This window comes from Heteronotia binoei, chromosome 2, assembly GCF_032191835.1.
Source record: "Heteronotia binoei isolate CCM8104 ecotype False Entrance Well chromosome 2, APGP_CSIRO_Hbin_v1, whole genome shotgun sequence".
In the NCBI taxonomy this organism is placed as follows: Eukaryota; Metazoa; Chordata; class Lepidosauria; order Squamata; family Gekkonidae; genus Heteronotia; species Heteronotia binoei.
In genome coordinates this window covers 201,361,770-201,380,577 of record NC_083224.1, presented here as the reverse complement: position 1 = coordinate 201,380,577, position 18,808 = coordinate 201,361,770, and the positions used below count along the sequence as shown (strand labels likewise).

General features: G+C 49.0%; 1 protein-coding gene and 1 non-coding gene across 3 annotated transcripts in view; one reads left to right on the top strand and one right to left on the bottom strand.

The window, feature by feature from the left end:
- The window catches only part of LOC132567757 (calcium/calmodulin-dependent protein kinase type IV-like), a 76,525-nt gene extending 57,988 nt beyond the window's left edge, over positions 1-18,537 (top strand). The window contains exons 7-11 of one of the 2 annotated variants that reach the window (XM_060233449.1): positions 1,487-1,561; positions 5,628-5,703; positions 10,792-10,918; positions 15,575-15,697; positions 18,204-18,537. In XM_060233449.1, coding sequence (XP_060089432.1) covers positions 1,487-1,561; positions 5,628-5,703; positions 10,792-10,918; positions 15,575-15,697; positions 18,204-18,494 — 692 coding nt within the window. In that variant the 3' untranslated portion in view covers positions 18,495-18,537. Of the gene's footprint in view, positions 1-1,486; positions 1,562-5,627; positions 5,704-10,791; positions 10,919-15,544; positions 15,698-18,203 lie in introns of both variants that reach the window. The other variant, XM_060233448.1, reaches the window with a different exon arrangement.
- Positions 11,321-11,386, bottom strand: TRNAT-UGU (transfer RNA threonine (anticodon UGU)). Its single transcript has one exon. It is a non-coding gene; the product is annotated as a tRNA-Thr (tRNA).
- Positions 18,538-18,808: the final 271 nt, after the last annotated feature.

Sequence of the window (18,808 nt, the reverse complement as noted above, 5' to 3'; positions counted from 1 at the left end):
CCCCAGACCCTATTCTGTCCTTGCTGAACCTCCTAGCAGAACTGAGTATGATGGCTACTCATCGAACCACCCCATGGACTTGCTGTTTCCCAGCATCATCCCTGGTCCTTTCCAGCCAGTCTGCAAGAAGGAGAGGCCCCTCAGGGGCCTAGTTCTCTCCCTGTCCCTTTGGCAGCCCTTGAGTCGGGAGCTGTGGAGGAGGATGTCAATCCAGTCCTGGAGGTTGGCAGACGATTGTCCATAGGAAACAATAGCAGAGCCTGGATGGTCCGTAGTGTCAAGCATGCTATTTCTGATTATTGAATCAACATATATTAGTGAACCTTCTTTTTCTTTCTCTTCTTTCCTGCGTAAGATTGCCCTTCAAAGCGTCCCCCCCCACCTGGTAACACTAAAGGATTCAGAATATGCAAGTAACCTTGTCTTTGTAAGCGAATTGCCTCTCCCACCAGTTCCCAGCCATATGTCTTATCAGTAGGCCAAGAATGTGTGGGAACTAGAAGATGCTGTAGTAAACAAATGAATAGTTGATAGTACCCTTTGAACCTTCTGTGCAATTCACATCTGTATGTTATGCTTTTGAACCTATCTGCTATTGTGCCTTTGAAAATACCCTTTAAGATTCCATGCCATGCGAAACTATGTATCACTTCCAAGGTATCGTTTCTTGGAGCAAATGTTGGATTATCAATAAAGCGAGTCTTTGAATTAAACAAAGCTTGATTATTCGAAATACTGATGCTTGACACATAGGATATAATGGGAGAGAAGATTATCCATTCCAGGTTTTTGTTGCAGCCGTTTCTGTGCTTCAGTGTATTTCAATGAAGCCCATGCAAGTCAGTGGACCATCTTCTCTCCCATTGTATCCTATGGACCATCCAGGCTCTGCTATTGTTTCCTACGGACCATCTTGTCGTTCATTTTAGTATGTCCCTGAGCTGGCTGCTGGTGTGGCTGCCGTAATGTTTGTTCTGGTTTTACTTTTAAGGTTCTGGTTGTAGTTCCTCCTTTAGCTTGGCTAGTGTTGTAAATCAACTGGAGTTTCCATTGCAGGGCAAAAAAGGTGGAGTACAAATGTTTAAATTACTACATGTGACTGTGTTATGTATTGGAACTGGGTTAGACTTGGCTGAGCTGGAGACCCTAAAACAAGAGCCACCTGGATTCAGGAAGGAGGCCCATCAGGGATCGTGAGGCCAGCTATTACCCTATAGTTGGGTGTAATGGGATGATGGTAATGGGTTCTGGGTGGGGAGGTTTGCATGCATATAAGCAGGGCCTTTGGTCCTGCCAGACAGTTGTTCCTATCTCACTATGCTGAATCACTGAATAAAGAGCTGAACTCACTATCTCTTGGGCGTCCTCATGCTTTGAACCCGGGACATTTTAGAGTGAAACCCCCACATGAAGAGAGAGATGGCCAGGTGTCTCCCCCCGACACACACACACACTCCTTCCTTCAGTTCTCTCTGTTTTGCTCCAGGTGATTTTGGATTATCCAAGATTGTGGATGAACAGGACACGATGAAAACTGTGTGCGGCACCCCAGGATACTGTGGTAAGGGGGCAAAAGGAAAAGCGGCAGGAGAAAAACCACCCAGCTCCTTTGCATCTTAGGCCACACGCCCTTGATGTAGCCAATCCTCCAAGAGCATACAGGGCTCTTTGTACAGGGTCTCGGTGATAGAGCATCTGCTTGGTAAGCAGAAGGTCCCAGGTTCAATCCCCGGCATCTCAAAAAAAAAAGGGTCCAGGCAAGTAGGTGTGAAAACCTCAGCTTGAGACCCTGGAGAGCCGCTGCCAGTCTGAGTAGACAATAGTGACTTTGATGGACCGAGGGTCTGATTCAGTAGAAGGCAGCTTCATATGTTCAATACGCTAAGCTCCTGGAGGACTGGCTACATCAGGGGTGTGTGGTCTAATATGCAAAGGAGTTCCTGCTACAAAAAAAAACCAAAACGCTCTGGTGATCATTATAATTCATTCTGCCCGTGCAGAGAGAAACCGATTTGGAGGAGGGAATTACTGCAGCATATAAGATGGAGGGTTATTCCCTAAGGAAGCTGCCATTTCCTTATATCTGTACAGCACTGTGGCTCTGCTCCCAGACGTCTTCCATGCAGGGGTAGCTCTAGGGCGAATAGCGCCGTAGGCAGGCAGCCCCCGCCACCGGCCGCTCACTCCCCCCACTGCTGCGCTCCGCTCACTTGCCCCCTCCCCCTGCTCTCTGCGACTAAAACGAAGCCCTGTTGCTTCGCAGCCCACGCCTGCGCATTCTGTTAAGAGTCTCTTAACAAACCGCGCAGGCTGCTTCGTTTTAGTCACGGCGAGCAGGGGGAGGGGAGCGAACGAGCGGAGCGCGTGGCAGGGGTGGGTCGGAAGGGGCTAGCGGTGGCCATGGCAGCTACGGGTGGGGAGGGAAGCAAACTGAGCACTTGCCTGGGGCACTGGTGGGAGAGCTCCGTATGCCGCCTCTCGGCACCTTAGGCAACCGCCCAGTTTGCCTAGCGGGCGAGCCATCCCTGCTTCCACGCTGTGGTGCCAGTCTGTGGTTTCCTTATTGCCAGAGCGGCTCCTGGCATAATGCATTGGAAATGGGGGTTCCACGGCACCTGCCACGCTGAGGACTCACGATTTAATGCACCACAGCAGCAGAACGCAGGCCAAAGTTAGATATGCAGTGCAAAGGGCAGGAGGGAGAAGAGAAAAAAGCCACCAGGTGACTTTCGGCAAGTCCATCGCACCCTTTGGAAACACCTGGAGGGCTGCCTTTGTGTTTTTCTCCATGCTGTGCAGCATGGAGAGGCAATCTAATGGACACCCTGGAATGCAGCCTCGGCATCCAAATTTTCAGGCTCTTCTCCTTTCCTTTCCTTTTATTTGTTAGCTTCTTTGACCAGTGCCCCGTGGCGCAGAGTGTTAAAGCTTCAGTACTGCAGTCCTAAGCTCTGCTCATGACCTGAGATCGATCCCCAGCGGAAGCTAGGTTTTCAGGTAGCTAGCTGGAGGTTGACTCAGCCTTCCATCCTTCCGAGGTCGGTAAAATGAGCACCCAGCTTGCTGGGGGGAAAGCGTAGATGACTGGGGAAGGCAATGGCAAACCACCCCATAAAAGCCTGCTGTCAAAACGTTGTGAAAGCAATGTCACCCCAGAGTCGGAAACGACTGGTGCTTGCACAGGGGACCTTTCCTTAACCAATGGTCTTAAGCTCGAGATAAAACAAGGGAGTAAATAAAAAACACATTGCAAATATTTTAAAGCCAAAGGGAAGGGAAAACCAATAATCATGATCAGGACTTTTTTTGAGCAGAAACGCACAGGAACGCAGTTCCGGCTGGCTTGGTGTCAGGGGGTGTGGCCTGATATGCAAATGAGTCCCTGCTGGACTTTTTCTACCCAAATCCCTGTGTGTAACAATGGTGATGTCAGGGGTGTGGCTATCAAGCGCCAATATTTCCCAGTAACCTAGTCCTTCGTTTGAATCAAAAGTAGGTTTATTGTTAGACACTCAGAAGCTTTGCCAAGGACACAAACATTACCTTTGGGAGTAATGGGGTACAAACAGTTCCACAGTTGCTATATAGGATGTCATCAAAGGTTACACTACAAATGCATACTTGAGTCACGGGTTCAGAGGTTACTAAGCAACTATCTATTTTATTACTAAGGAATCTTAGGCTATTGGAAACATCAGTTTGGTGTAGTGGTTAAGTGTGCGGACTCTTATCTGGGAGAACCAGGTTTGATTCCCCACTCCTCCACTTGCACCTGCTGGAATGGCCTTGGGTCAGCCATAGCTCTAGCAGAGGTTGTCCTTGAAAGGGCAGCTGCTGTGAGAGCCCTCTTCAGCCCCACCCACCTCACAGGGTGTCTGTTGTGGGGGAGGAAGGTAAAGGAGATTGTGAGCCGCTCTGAGACTCTTCGGAGTGGAGGGCGGGATATAAATCCAATATCTTCTTCTTCTTCATCAAGCCTTCTCACACTCCTTCGTGAAGAGGTCAGGATTGTCTGTGTGAAAAGAGGGGGGGGGGAGGTGACTTGGAGGTCCTGGGCCAGATGTTTCCTCTACGTGCCCTCTGGGCTGTAAATAATGGGGGGGAGCTGATGGTCTGTTCTCTACATAGTAAAATGTGGTCCAGAAAGGAGCACGGTTGACAGTGGCCTGATATGCAGATGAGTCCCTGCTGGGCTTTTTCTACCAAAAAAGCCCTGATCGTAATCACAGAACAGAATTAAACAATCTGAAAGACCGCCTAATATTAATATAAAGTTCCGTAAAACTCTATAACATTATAAAACATTACAGCAATATAAAATCCTGGTACGTGTTAGCAGCACAACCAAGCCTTCGTTGTAGAGACAGCACTGTTCTCCTTATATTTTGATTTAATTTTTAAAAAATATACAAGTTAATATCAATATTCATATACAGTTAATTAAACTTACGGAATCAGGTTGTAGACAAGCATAAATACTTACACGCATACAATAAAATATCGAGTAAGGATTTTAAGTTATAAAGATGTATCTAGACAGGGCTTTTTTTCTAGAAAAAGTCCAGCAGGAACTCATTCGCATATTAGGCCATACCCCCTGACATCACCGTGGTTTCACACAGGCTTTTTTGGTAGGAAAAACCCCAAAAGGAACTCATTTGCCTATTAGGCCACACCCCCTGACACCAAGCCAGCCAGAACTGCGTTCCTGTGCATTCCTGCTCAAAAAAAGCCGTGTCTCTAGATAAGTAGACCATTTTCTATCCAAGGAGAGCGGTCAAGATGAAAACAAAATTAAAATTAAGACAATAATTCCTGTGTCAAAACACAATTAATCTAATTGAACCCATATTTTAAACTATTAATTATGCATTGCTATGAATTCTTAACTGCCTAAATATTCTCTATGCAAACTATTACAGGCTATTCCAAAATTTACTATCTGGTAATTATAATTAGACAGCACTATTGACAAATATTTTGCCACCAAGTGAGTTATCTCAGGCACTCCCTTCTCTAGGAGAACCTGTGCGGGTTTCTGTGATGCCTCGTTGGCAGCGTTTGGGCACGATGTCCCCCTCGAAGCCAGGCATCTTCACGCCCTCTGCAGAAGTTCTCGCTTTTTTTTTGCTTGAAAATCCCCTTGGAAATGAGTGGGAATGAAACACTCGGCTCCCACTCGCTGTCCTTCCAGCTTGCGATTCCAAGCGCCGATCCCTTGCGCTTCTGTCAAGGGCGGGCGAGAAAGCGTGGGTCGAGGCCAAGCTGGCAAAAGGCACGGGTGAGCTTGCGCATCAAAGGGGTGGACTCAAGCGGGAGAGAAGGCCTGGCAATGCCCAGGCTTGTGCCAGCTGCCTGCATGCCAAAGAACACGATGCAAAATGTCAGGGGGAAAGCCATTAGAACAAAGTAGGAGTCAAGTGGCACCTTTAAGATCAACAGAGTTTTATTCAGAAGATCAACTTCTGAAGAAGTGTGCAAGCGCACACGGAAGCTTACCTTCTGAATAAAACTTTGTCGGGTCTTCAGGGGTGCAAGTTGACTCCTACTTGGTTCTACTGCTACAGACCAGCGTGGCTGCCCACTGGGAAAAAAACCTATGACTTTTCTTTTTAAATTGCTTCCAGCTCCTGAAGTCCTCCATGGATCCCCGTACGGTCCTGAAGTGGATATGTGGTCAGTCGGAGTCATCACGTATATCTTGTGAGTGAGTTTACACGACTTTTGCTCCTCTGCTTCCTTCGGATGGGTGAGAAATGAGTACGCCTTCGCTCTTTCTGTGAAGGTTTGATGTGTAGGTCCCCTAATCTCCCCCCCCCCCAAAAAACCCCAACACACTAAATAACTTCTGCTCTGCTCGTCTTTACCTTCCTCCGATTTATGTGGGAGTAGCCCCGTGGCACAGAGTGGTAAGCTGCAGTACTGCAGTCCAAGCTCTGCTCCCGACCTGAGTTCAATCCCGGCGGAAGCTGGATTCAAGTAACCGGCTCAAGGTTGACTGAGCCTTCCCTCCTGAGGTTGGTAAAATGAGTCCCCAGCAGACTCGATCGCGGCCTGATAGGATAGGGTGTCAAACATGCCGTTCGGGGGCCAAATCGGGCCCCTGAGCAACTGGCTGTCATCTGCTTGATCCAGCCCACAGGCCTTAAACCCAGTTTGATGCAGTGGTGAAGTGTGCGGACTCTTATCTGGAAGAACCGAGTTTGATTCCCCACTCCTCCACTTGCACCTGCTGGCATGGCCTTGGGTCAGCCATAGCTCTGGCAGAAGTTGTCCTTGAAAGGGCAGCTTCTTTGAGAGCTCTCTCAGCCCCACCCACCTCACAGGGTGTTGTTGAGGAGGAGGACGGGAAAGGAGATTGCAGGCCGCTCTGAGACTCTGAGATTTGTAGTGGAGGGTGGGATATAAATCCAGTATCATTTTCTTCATCGAAAGCAACATCTCTGAAAGCAAGGAGAGGCGCATCCAGGCCTGTGTTTGTGCTCTCCCCAGATAAACCTGCATTTTGTGGCATTCAAAGGCAGCCCTTTCCTGCAGGGCCCAGGCTCGCCTGGTCTCATCAGATCTTGGAGGCTAAGCAGGGTCCGTCCTGGTTGGTCACCAAAGAAAGTTAAAGGCTGCAACACAGTGGAAGGCAGCAGCAAACCACCCCTGAACATCTCTTCCCTTGAAAAAGCTCTGGGGTCCCCGAAAATCAGTTGCCACCAGTCAGTGTTTTCCACCCCCAAAAGGGATTCCGCAGGACTGGCTTCTGAGGAGGTGGTGTGCTTTGAACTGCATCTCAGGGGCAGAAAGGGGTAGAAGGACACTGGATCCTTTCTCCCTCTCCCCCTCCCCCCCCCCCGCGGATTTAAGGTTCGTATTGAATTTTCTGTTCACAACTATAGAAATTAAAGAACATGGATGACTTCAAAGGTATCTGAGCTTCCATACGTGCGCAATCCAGGTATCTAAACAACAATCAAGAATATTCAGATACAAGAATAACAGCTCTCCGTAAGGAGCCTTGCCTTACCAGTTTGGAGTAGTGGTTAAGTGCTTGGACTCTTATCTGGGAGAACCGGGTTTGATTCCACACTCCTCCACTTGCAGCTGCTGGAATGGCCTTGGGTCAGCCATAGCTCTGGCAGAGCTGTCCTTGAAAGGGCAGCTGCTGCAAGAGCTCTCTCAGCCCCACCCACCTCACAGGGTGTCTGTTGTGGGGGAGGAAGAGAAAGGAGTTTGTGAGCCACTCTGAGACTCTGTCCTTGAAAGGGCAGCTGCTGCAAGAGCTCTCTCAGCCCCACCTACCTCACCGGGTTTATTCCCCACTCCTCCACTTGCAGCTGCTGGAATGGCCTTGGGTTAGCCATAGCTATTGCAGGAGTTGTCCATGAAAGGGCAGCTTCTAGGAGAGCTCTCTGAGCCCCACCTCCCTCACAGGGTGTCAGCTGTGGGGGAGGAAGGGAAAGGAGATTGTAGGCCACTCTGAAACTCTGTCCTTGAAAGGGCAGCTTCTGGGAGAGCCCTCTCAGTCCCACCTGCCTCACAGGGTGTTTGTTGTGGGGGAGGAAGGCTGCTCTGAGATTTAGAGTATAGGGCAGGATATAAATCCAGTATCTTCCAATATCTTCCCTGTTGACACCAGGCAGGATTTGTAAAGCCTGTGCTGGGCTGCCTTTTATTTTTGTGGGTTCATAGAATCATAGAGTTGGAAGGGACCTTCAGGGTCATCTAGTCCAACCCCCTGCACAATGCAGGAAACTTACAAACGCCTCCCCCTAAATTCACAGGATCTTCATTGCTGTCAGATGGCCATCTAGCCTGTTTAAAAACCGCCATTTGTGTTCATTTGTGTTTGTGCAAGCGTTTGTGTTTAAGCAAACAGATGGCTGCCGTGGATTGGGTTTTTTTCCCCCTTGCAGTCTCTAGCCAAGTTTAAAGTAATGGAGCCCTGAGGCATTGCTAAAACGTGTGTGTGTTTCCTTTCTGACTGAGTGGACATTAGAATGGAAGACAGCGAAGCAGCAGATGGGGTGTGTGTGTATTAGAAATCTGTTTTTGCGGTAGCAGGGGAATTGTTAGCTTGAAAACATCCCTTTTCTTTACAAGCTCTGGAACGTAGCAGTTCGCACTGTCAAGAGGTCACGTTACTTAAACCCCAGTTACTTAAAAAGCAATCTGTTAATTGATTATGTTCCAATACATTTGCTTGTTAATTACAGTACTGAGATGCTGAAGGGAATGCAGGTCCCTCCACGACACCCTCCTTAATGTTCTGTGTGATTCTCTTTTCTAGCCAAAGCAAAGGAAGTGGTTTCTGTCCCATGCAGAAAAAGCCAAAGCCCCCCACCCCAAGCATGTAGAGCAGGGGTGTCAAACATGCCGTTCGGGGGCCAGATCGGGCCCCTGGAGGGCTCCTATCAGGCCTCTGAGCAACTGGCTGTCATCTGCTTCCTTCTTTCTATATCTTGCTTCTTTCTGCATAACAGCTTGCTTTGCAAGGCTTGCATAATTGCTCAGGAGCTACAGAGCAAAACCTCTATTTTCTCCATTGGCTGAGGCTCCCCCCCCCCCAGTCCCCTGGGGAAGGAAGGAAAGAGCCAGAGCTTCCTTTGCCTGTTTCCCTGGATCCCATGGGAGAAATAGAAAAAAAGAAAGCGTCCTTAAGACCAATGAGTGCTAGCATTTTAAGTATGTTTAAAGTTTTTGAAAATATATATAATTGTGTTTGTCTGTGTTCTTTATAAAATGTATATCTCTGCTACCTAATCTTAAATAGGTACACACATGGACTGACACGACGTGGCCCGGCCTCTCAAGGGCTCATTTATGTCAGATCTGGCCCTCATAACAAATGAGTTTGACACCCCTGGTCTAGAGGGCTTTTTTAGTGCCTTCAGGAGCTACAGTTGAAAGTTGGGGGACACTGGAAAGTTTCATTCTTGTGACATGCCTCAGAGGTGCCAATTCAGACCCACCCCCCCCCTTAAAAAAAGAAAAAACATATTTCTGCAGCAGGCCAAGGGGAGAACTGTCAAATGCCCCACTTCAACATATCCACATAGAACAGGGGTGGGGAACAGTTGGTCTTCAGATGTTTTTTGCCTACAACTCCCATCAGCCCCAGCCAGCACAGCCGTGCTGGCTGGGGCTGATGGGAGTTGTAGGCAAAAAACATCTGGAGAGCCACTGTTCCCCACCCCTGACGTAGAAAGATTTCCCCGCTAGGCTTGTGTCAGTTTTTCCCCCAAATTTCTGAGAGCCAAATGAATTAAAAATCAAGGGCCTTCTTTTTAACGTTGTGTGAGAATTAGAATGACCCTCCTTCCGGAAGGCAAGTCCACGGAAGCAGCTGGTATCCTTGTGGGAGGGGGCCGGCAGGCAGGGTAAAAGTTGGCTGCTGCTCCACCTGGAGATTGATCACCTGATTCAAGAGTGAAGGATTCGGGGAGAAGGCAGAATCACTCCAAAAAGAACATAAGGAAGGCTGTGTTGGACCAGGCCAATGGCGCATCCAGTCCAACACTCTGTGTGTCAAGTCGACGGATTCAAGAATGAGTCAAAGTTGATACTAAGACTACATTTATTGATAACCGGTACTCTCTTGATAACCGGTACTCTAAGAATGAAACCAATGCATTGATACATGGGTTTTAAGATACACTTCAAAAACATTCCTACGGGGGGGGGGGGGGGAGGGTTCCAAGAGGGAACATTCACACATAACTACCAGATACTTTCTCAGGTGATTATCTAGCCAGTTGTCCTTGTATTATCATGAAAGGCTTCCTCCCACCTCAGGCCCTGAGAAGGCGCCGACTATTTCCTTCACACCAGTTGCAAATCAAAATAAGAAAAGGGGGGAAGGGAATAACTAAGGGTAAAACATTAGCAGCAGGGGATCCATTATGATTTTAACCAAGCCTGATACAACAGGCCAAGATCCCCCCAGTCTTTAGTCAGAATCGGTCGATCTTGACACTGTTTCCAGCCATGGCCAAAACCCAGGTGCCATCGGGAGGCTGCCCAGCCTCCATCCTGACCACTAGCCAACAGGAGGCCATGGAGGAACACCAGGAGTGGCTGCCTTTTATAAGTCCTGCACGTGCCAGCTGAGGGAGCACAGGGCTGCCCCAGGAGACCAAGCACCAAATTCCACAGACCCTCGCCCTGCGCTGAGGTAAAAATCTCTGCGCTGAGGGCAGGAAATGGGTGTACCAGAACACCCTAGCACAGCTTAGGGGGAACTCTATGTTCTGGTTTTGTTTCTTTGCTGTGTGTGTGTGTGTGCCATTCTGTCTATCCTCTGCTTGATGTGCGTGTGAAGTTGCTTCCAAATTACTTCAGTGCTATGAACGAACACCCTCCCAAACGGTCCCTCGCTCACACCCTTGCGCAGATCTTGATGGAGTCCAGGGGTGGAATTCTAGCAGGAGCTCTTTTGCATATTAGGCCAAACGCCCCTGATGTAGCCAATCCTCCAAGAGCTTGCAAAAAAAGAGTCTTGTAAGCTCTCAGAGGATTGACTACATCAGGGGTGTGTGGCCTAATATGCAAAGGAGCTCCTGCTAGAATTCCACCCCTGAAGGAATCCATCCCTCTTACTTTGCCTCTTCCTCTTTTCCTGCTGCCTTCATCTTTTCGCCTAGGCTGATTGCCTTTTTCCGGTGGCTCTTGTCTTCTCATGATGTGACCAAAGTAGGGAAGCCCCAGTTTGATTATTTTAGCTTTTAGCCTTGATCTGATCTAGTAGAACCCACTGATTTGTTTTTTGCTCTGCCTAACTTCCCCCCCCCCCTTCCCCCCCAGGTTGTGTGGCTTTGAACCGTTCTTCGACCCGAGAGGAGATCAGTATATGTACAGCAGGATTCTAAACTGTGACTACGAGTTTGTTTCTCCTTGGTGGGATGAGGTGTCTCTCAATGCCAAGGATCTGGTGAGTAATTTCGAGTCCTGTCTACTAGACTGGTGGTGATGGGGATGTTCTTATGAACGTATGAAGCTGCCTTATAGTGAATCAGACCTCCCCCTTGGTCCATCAAAGTCAGTATTGTCTACTCAGACTGGCAGCGGCTCTCCAGGATCTCAAGCAGAGCTTTTTCATGCCTTCTTGTCTGGACCCTTTTGAGTTGGAGATGCCAGGGATTGAATCTGGGACCTTCTGCTTACCAAGCAGATACTCTACCACTGAGCCACCGTCCCTATCCAATATGAAGCTGCCTTCTACTGAATCAGACCCTGGTCCATCAGAGTCAGTATTGTCTACTCAGACTGGCAGCAGCTCTCCAGGGTCTCAGGCTGAGGTTTTTCCCACCTAGTTGCCTGGACCCTTTTTAGTTGGAGATGCCGGGGATTGAACCTGGGACCTTCTGCTTACAAAGCAGATGCTCTACCACTGAGCCCCCGTCCCTCCCCGACCCTCCCTTCTATATTAACTTTCTTCTATTCACAAGTAGAGGGGAGGCACATAGTGGTACGGTTGCCAGACCTGTATTGGAAAATACTTGGAGACTTTGGGGGTGGAGCTGGGAGAGGGCGGGGTTTGGGGAGGGGAGGGGCCTCTGCATGGCACAAGGGCATGGAGCTCACCCTTCCAAGCAGCCATTTTCTCCCAGGGATCTGATCTCTGCCAGCTGGAGATCAGTTGCAAAAGTGAGAGATCTCCAGGCCCCAACTGGAGGCTGGCAACTCTACACAATAGTGTGGTGTTAAAAAAAAAAGCTTTCTTTGGGAAAAAAGCATACTGAGGGGGCATTCCACAGAGGTGAAAAATGCACCCTTTACCTGGAAGCAGCAGCAAATTAGGGGGTGGAGAGGTGGAGATAGTGGCCCTTTGAAACTACGAAAGAGTCAAAATCTGGGTGTTGAGGGGTGTGTGTGGCTGGTTATAGTAAAAAAAAGAAATCCCCAGTTTCTGAGGCCACTCCCACACAGGGGTGGAGAGTTTGCTCCTGAGCTGGAGTAGGTTTCATTGGAACATGTTATTTGCTTCCTTGCGTTATGCATAACACAAGGCGGATGAGGCAGAAGGAGTCAGCACCCTTGGCGAGGCACGACATTCAGTAAACGACGCCATCGGGATTAGGGTTGTCGAACCAACCAGAAGTCTAAAAAAAACCCCAACTGTTGCAAAATGGAAGTGTTGACATGACATGTGAAATGATGCAAAAAACGATGTAGTAGGATCCTCATTTCACTCAGGAGGAGAGGCCAGGCCAAGGACAGGGCAGGGAAAACCACCCTGGAGATGTGTCGCCACTGCTGCTGATGCCTCGGTGTTTGCAGCTTCCTGTGCCAAAACTGTTCCACAGCCCCCATGGTGGACCTCCAGATGGCACCTGGGTTTGGACTGGAGGGGCCATTGGCCTGATCCAACAGGGCTTCTCATGTTCTTATGTGCACCGATAACACCGTGTGGAGCAGCAGAAATGGGGAAGTACTCCCCACCACCAGTGTGATTTTTGCATGGGAAAATGGCTTGTGGGGTGAAACAAGAGTCACTGCTCCCAGCCCATTTGGCCTCCCTTCCCTCCCCCACTCCCTCCCTCCTTCCTCTCTCCCCACGTGTGAACCTCCTTATGGCACTTGGATTTTTTTTGGCCACTATGTGACACAGAGTGTTGGACTGAATGGGCCATTGGCCTCATCCAACATGGCTTCTCTTATGTTCTTATGTGACACAGAGTGTTGGACTGGATGGGCCACTGGCCTGATCCAACATGGCTTCTCTTATGTTCTTATGTGACACAGAGTGTTGGACTGGATGGACCATTGGCCTCATCCAACATGGCTTCTCTTATGTTCTTATGTGACACAGAGTGTTGGACTGGATGGGCCATTGGCCTCATCCAACATGGCTTCTCTTATGTTCTTATGTGACACAGAGTGTTGGACTGGATGGACCATTGGCCTCATCCAACATGGCTTCTCTTATGTTCTTATGTGACACAGAGTGTTGGACTGGAGGGGCCATTGGCCTGATCCAACATGGCTTCTCTTATGTTCTTATGTGACACAGAGTGTTGGACTGGATGGGGCATAGGCCTGATCCAACAGGGCTTCTCTTATGCTCTTATGTGACACAGAGTGTTGGACTGGATGGGCCACTGGCCTGATCCAACAGGGCTTCTCTTATGTTCTTATGTGACACAGAGTGTTGGACTGGATGGGCCACTGGCCCTATCCAACAGGGCTTCTCTTATGTTCTTATGTGACACAGAGTGTTGGACTGGATGGGCCACTGGCCTCATCCAACATGGCTTCTCTTATGTTCTTATGTGACACAGAGTGTTGGACTGGATGGGCCATTGGCCTCATCCAACATGGCTTCTCTTATGTTCTTATGTGACACAGAGTGTAGGACTGGATAGGCCACTGGCCTGATCCAACATGGCTTCTCTTATGTTCTTATGTGACACAGAGTGTTGGACTGGATAGGCCACTGGCCTGATCCAACATGGCTTCTCTTATGTTCTTATGTGACACAGAGTGTTGGACTGGATGGGCCATTGGCCTGATCCAACAGGGCTTCCCTTATGTTCTTATGTGACACAGAGTGTTGGACTGGATGGGCCACTGGCCTCATCCAACATGGCTTCTCTTATGTTCTTATGTGACACAGAGAGTTGGACTGGATAGGCCATTGGCCTCATCCAACATGGCTTCTCTTATGTTCTTATGTGACACAGAGAGTTGGACTGAATGGGCCACTGGCCTCATTCAACATGGCTTCTCTTATGTTCTTATGTGACACAGAGTGTTGGACTGAATGGGCCACTGGCCTGATCCAACATGTCTTCTCTTATGTTCTTATTTGACACAGAGTGCTGGACTGGATGGGCCATTGGCCTGATCCAACATGGCTTCTCTTATGTTCTTATTTGACACAGAGTGTTGGACTGAATGGGCCACTGGCCTGATCCAACATGGCTTCTCTTATGTTCTTATGTGACACAGAGTGTTGGACTGGATGGACCATTGGCCTCATCCAACATGGCTTCTCTTATGTTCTTATGTGACACAGAGTGTTAGACTGGATGGGCCATTGGCCTCATCCAACATGGCTTCTCTTATGTTCTTATGTGACACAGAGTGTTGGACTGGATGGACCATTGGCCTCATCCAACATGGCTTCTCTTATGTTCTTATGTGACACAGAGTGTTGGACTGGAGGGGCCATTGGCCTGATCCAACATGGCTTCTCTTATGTTCTTATGTGACACAGAGTGTTGGACTGGATGGGGCATAGGCCTGATCCAACAGGGCTTCTCTTATGCTCTTATGTGACACAGAGTGTTGGACTGGATGGGCCACTGGCCTGATCCAACAGGGCTTCTCTTATGTTCTTATGTGACACAGAGTGTTGGACTGGATGGGCCACTGGCCCTATCCAACAGGGCTTCTCTTATGTTCTTATGTGACACAGAGTGTTGGACTGGATGGGCCACTGGCCTCATCCAACATGGCTTCTCTTATGTTCTTATGTGACACAGAGTGTTGGACTGGATGGGCCATTGGCCTCATCCAACATGGCTTCTCTTATGTTCTTATGTGACACAGAGTGTAGGACTGGATAGGCCACTGGCCTGATCCAACATGGCTTCTCTTATGTTCTTATGTGACACAGAGTGTTGGACTGGATATGCCACTGGCCTGATCCAACATGGCTTCTCTTATGTTCTTATGTGACACAGAGTGTTGGACTGGATGGGCCATTGGCCTGATCCAACAGGGCTTCCCTTATGTTCTTATGTGACACAGAGTGTTGGACTGGATGGGCCACTGGCCTCATCCAACATGGCTTCTCTTATGTTCTTATGTGACACAGAGAGTTGGACTGGATAGGCCATTGGCCTCATCCAACATGGCTTCTCTTATGTTCTTATGTGACACAGAGAGTTGGACTGAATGGGCCACTGGCCTCATTCAACATGGCTTCTCTTATGTTCTTATGTGACACAGAGTGTTGGACTGAATGGGCCACTGGCCTGATCCAACATGGCTTCTCTTATGTTCTTATTTGACACAGAGTGCTGGACTGGATGGGCCATTGGCCTGATCCAACATGGCTTCTCTTATGTTCTTATTTGACACAGAGTGTTGGACTGAATGGGCCACTGGCCTGATCCAACATGGCTTCTCTTATGTTCTTATGTGACACAGAGTGTTGGACTGAATGGGCCATTGGCCTGATCCAACATGGCTCCTCTTATGTTCCTTCCTTCCGTTCCTCCCTCCTTTCCTTCCTTCCTTCCTTCCCTCCCTCCCTCCCTTTCAGACCTAGCGAACTCTGAGCCAGTTTGGCCCTCAGCCCCCAATATCATGAAGACTACAAGCCAAAACACCCCTCCATTCTGTCTGCTCAGGGGAAACCTGGAAAGTGAGTGACTGGAAGGCAGCCTGGAGTGGAGCCACCAGAAAGGCCTGCCCAAGGAGGCAGAGCAAAAGAGCCGCGGGGAAGCTGTTGTTTGGCACCTTCCCCCAAGGCATGCAGGGCGGCACACCTGGTTCTCCCCTCCCTCTGTTCTCCCCGGCCTTGTCATGATCCCCTTTTGCCCTGCAGGTCCAAAAACTGATTGTCTTGGATCCCCAGAAAAGACTGACGGTGCAGCAGGCATTGGAGCATCCTTGGGTCACGGGCAAAGCCGCTAAGTTTGCTCACATGGACAGCACCCAGAAGAAACTACAGGAGTTCAATGCCAGAAGGAAGCTGAAGGTAAGGCCTGAGTGATTCTCAGATTCTGAGCACACAGGTAGCAGTCCTCTGGCGAGGGGATCTTGAACTGGGGGTCCCAGAGCTATGCCCTCAATGAAGTGAGACCAATCCACCTCCAGTTTGAGAGGCATCATCCTGTGGCCCTGCTTCGTAGGCCTTCTGGTGGTTGCTGTACGGAGTAGGGCCCTTTCTGCTGTGTCCCCCCCGCCTTCCTTATGGAACTCTCTCCTTCCAGAAGTTGACCCCTGCCGTTGCCTCAGGCTTTCCAGAACCTGATGAAATCTGCCTTGTTCCGGATGCCGTTTGATGGTTTCAGCCAATGTTCCCTCTAAGCTGAATTAACGTGAGCTAGCTCACAGTTTTTTTAACCCCTAGCTCACACATTTTTTGTCTTAGCTCAGGAAGGATGACCCCCAGAGCACAAAAATTGATGCAGGAGCTCACAAGTTTAATGCCAGTAGCTCACAAAGTAGAATTTTTGTTCACAAGACTTTGCAGCTTAGAGAGAACATTGGTTTCAACTTTATTTACCACACAGATAGATCCCAGTCGGCAGCCGTGTTGGTCTGAAGCGATAGAACAAAGCAGTAGACAAGTACACCTTTAAGACCAACTAAGTTTTATTCAGCCTGTAAGCTTTCACATGAATAACTGAATAACACCAAAATGTTTTTAGCACCAACTGTTTTAAATTGTTTTATTAATTGATTGATTTTATTATTATGAGGTACCAATGTGTTAGAGAGCCCCGTGACGCAGAGCGGTAAAGCTGCAGTACTGCAGTCGAAGCCCTCTGCTCATGACCTGAGTTCAATCCCAGCGGAAGCTGGGTTCAGGTCGCCGGCTCCAGGTTGACTCAGCCTTCCATCCTTCCGAGGTCGGTAAAATGAGAACCCAGCTTGCTGGGGGGAAAGTGTAGATGACTGGGGAAGGTAATGGCAAACCACCCCGTAAAAAGTCTGCCATGAAAACGTGAAAGAAACGTCACCCCAGAGTTGGAAACGACTGGTGCTTGCACAGGGGACTACCTTTACCTTTTTTCCAATGTGTTGGTCTTTTATTGTTATTATGACTAATGTTGTAAGCCACCCTGAGCTTGCCTCAGCGGGGAGGGCGGGTTATAAATGTAATAAACTAAACTGTTTACAGTTCCATCTCACAAACACCTTTCCTGGGAGAAAGGGCTGATCCAGATTGCTCTTGGCTTTGTTGCTATTGTCTGTCTTTGGTTTCAGGGCTTCAGATTTAAAAGCCTACTCTGTTTCTTCTGCTTGCTGCTGCCAGAGCCGGCGTGTCCATTAGGCAACATTTGGCAACTGCCTAGGGTGCTGGCTCTTTGGGGGCGTGTTGTTTCTGCTTCCTGAGGGGTTGGAGAAATCTTCTGGCCCTTCAGCAAGCAGAAACAACGCAGAGCTTAGCTTTCAGTCCTGGGCACTCTCAAGTGCCCGGGACTGAAAGTGCCACCTTGTTTCTGCTTCCTGAGGGGTTGGAGAAATCTTCCAGCCCCGCAGCAAGCAGAAACAACACGCCGGGTGCTCGAGAGTGCAGTGTTTTAAAGGTGGGCGGCTGCTTTTGGGTTGAAGGAAGGGAACTGAAAACGAAATCAATGGTGCAGCCTCATTTGGAATACTGTGTACAATTCTGATCATCGCACCTCAAAACGGATATTATAGCATTGGAAAAAGTCGAGAAAAGGGCAACTAGAATGATTAAAGGGCTGAAACACTTTCCCTATGAAGAAAGGTTGGAGAAACGTTGACTGCGGGTTGACATGATATAGGTTGACAAGATTCTGCATAGGATGGAGAAAGTAGAGAAAGAAGTACTTTTCTCCCTTTCTCACAATCCAAGAACTCGTGGGCATTCAATGAAATTGCTGAGCAGACAGGTTAAAACAGATAGAAGGAAGTATTTCTTCACCCAAAGGGTGATTAAAATGTAGAATTCACTGCCACAGAAGGTGGTGGCGGCTACAAGCATAGCCAGCTTCAGGAGGGGGTTAGATAAAAATATGGAGCATATGAACATACGAAGCTGCCTTATACTGAATCAGACCCTTGGTCCATCAAAGTCAGTATTGTCTTCTCAGACTGGCAGCGGCTCTCCAGGGTCTCAAGCTGAGGTTTTTCACACCTATTTGCCTGGACCCTTTTTTGGAGATGCCGGGGATTGAACCTGGGACCTTCTGCTTCCCAAGCAGATGCTCTACCACTGAGCCACCGTCCCTCCCCACAAAGGTCCATCAGTGGCTATTAGCCACAGTGTGTGTGTGTATAATTTGGCCACTGTGTGACCCAGAGTGTTGGACTGGATGGGCCATTGACCTGATCCAACATGGCTTCTCTTATGTTCTTATGCTCTAGCAGCAGATTCCTTAGCGCTGGCCCTGGCTGCTGCTACATTTGGCTGGGATTTGTTCGTTGGCATGGAGGGTGGGGGACCAACAGATCAAGCGGCAACTGCATTTTGTGAAGACCAAACGTCCTCTCTCCCTTGCTTTATACAGGCAGCCATGAAAGCCGTCGTCGCTTCTAGCCGTCTGGGCAACCACAGCCACTATGACGGTTCTAGGAATGGGCGTCACCCGGATACGGCCAAAGAGCCACGCCTGGACCAGGGAGCAGAAAGCACCCTCGCTGTCGAAGACGACCTTTATAGCAAACCCTCGGGGACCAGTTTGTCGGATGCCAGCTCTGCGCCTCCTTCAGCCAAAGAAGAGGACCTTGAATCTTTCCGAACCGAGTACTCCTCCGTTGCCTCGGCGGTTGTGGTGAACGGCACGGGCTGCCCGAGTTAACCCCGCAGGAGTCCAGTTGTTTTGCTCTTGCTGACCGTTCGAGGGGGCCAAGTCTATCCTGCTTCCCTCCCCGATGCGCTGTGGGGAGAACCCCACAAAAGCCACCTGCCGGATTAGGAGCGTGCACAGAGGGAGGGGCAGCTCTTGTGAATGAAGAAATAATGTGGTTTGTGTACAGCTTTGCTTGTGAATGCTCTGGCTTCAGTTTTAACAGTTTCTCTCATGCTACGGACTTTACCTCCCCCTTTTATGTTTCCAAAGCATGAGCAAATTTTAATGACCTGTTATTTTTTTAAAAAAAGAAAAAGGCTAGC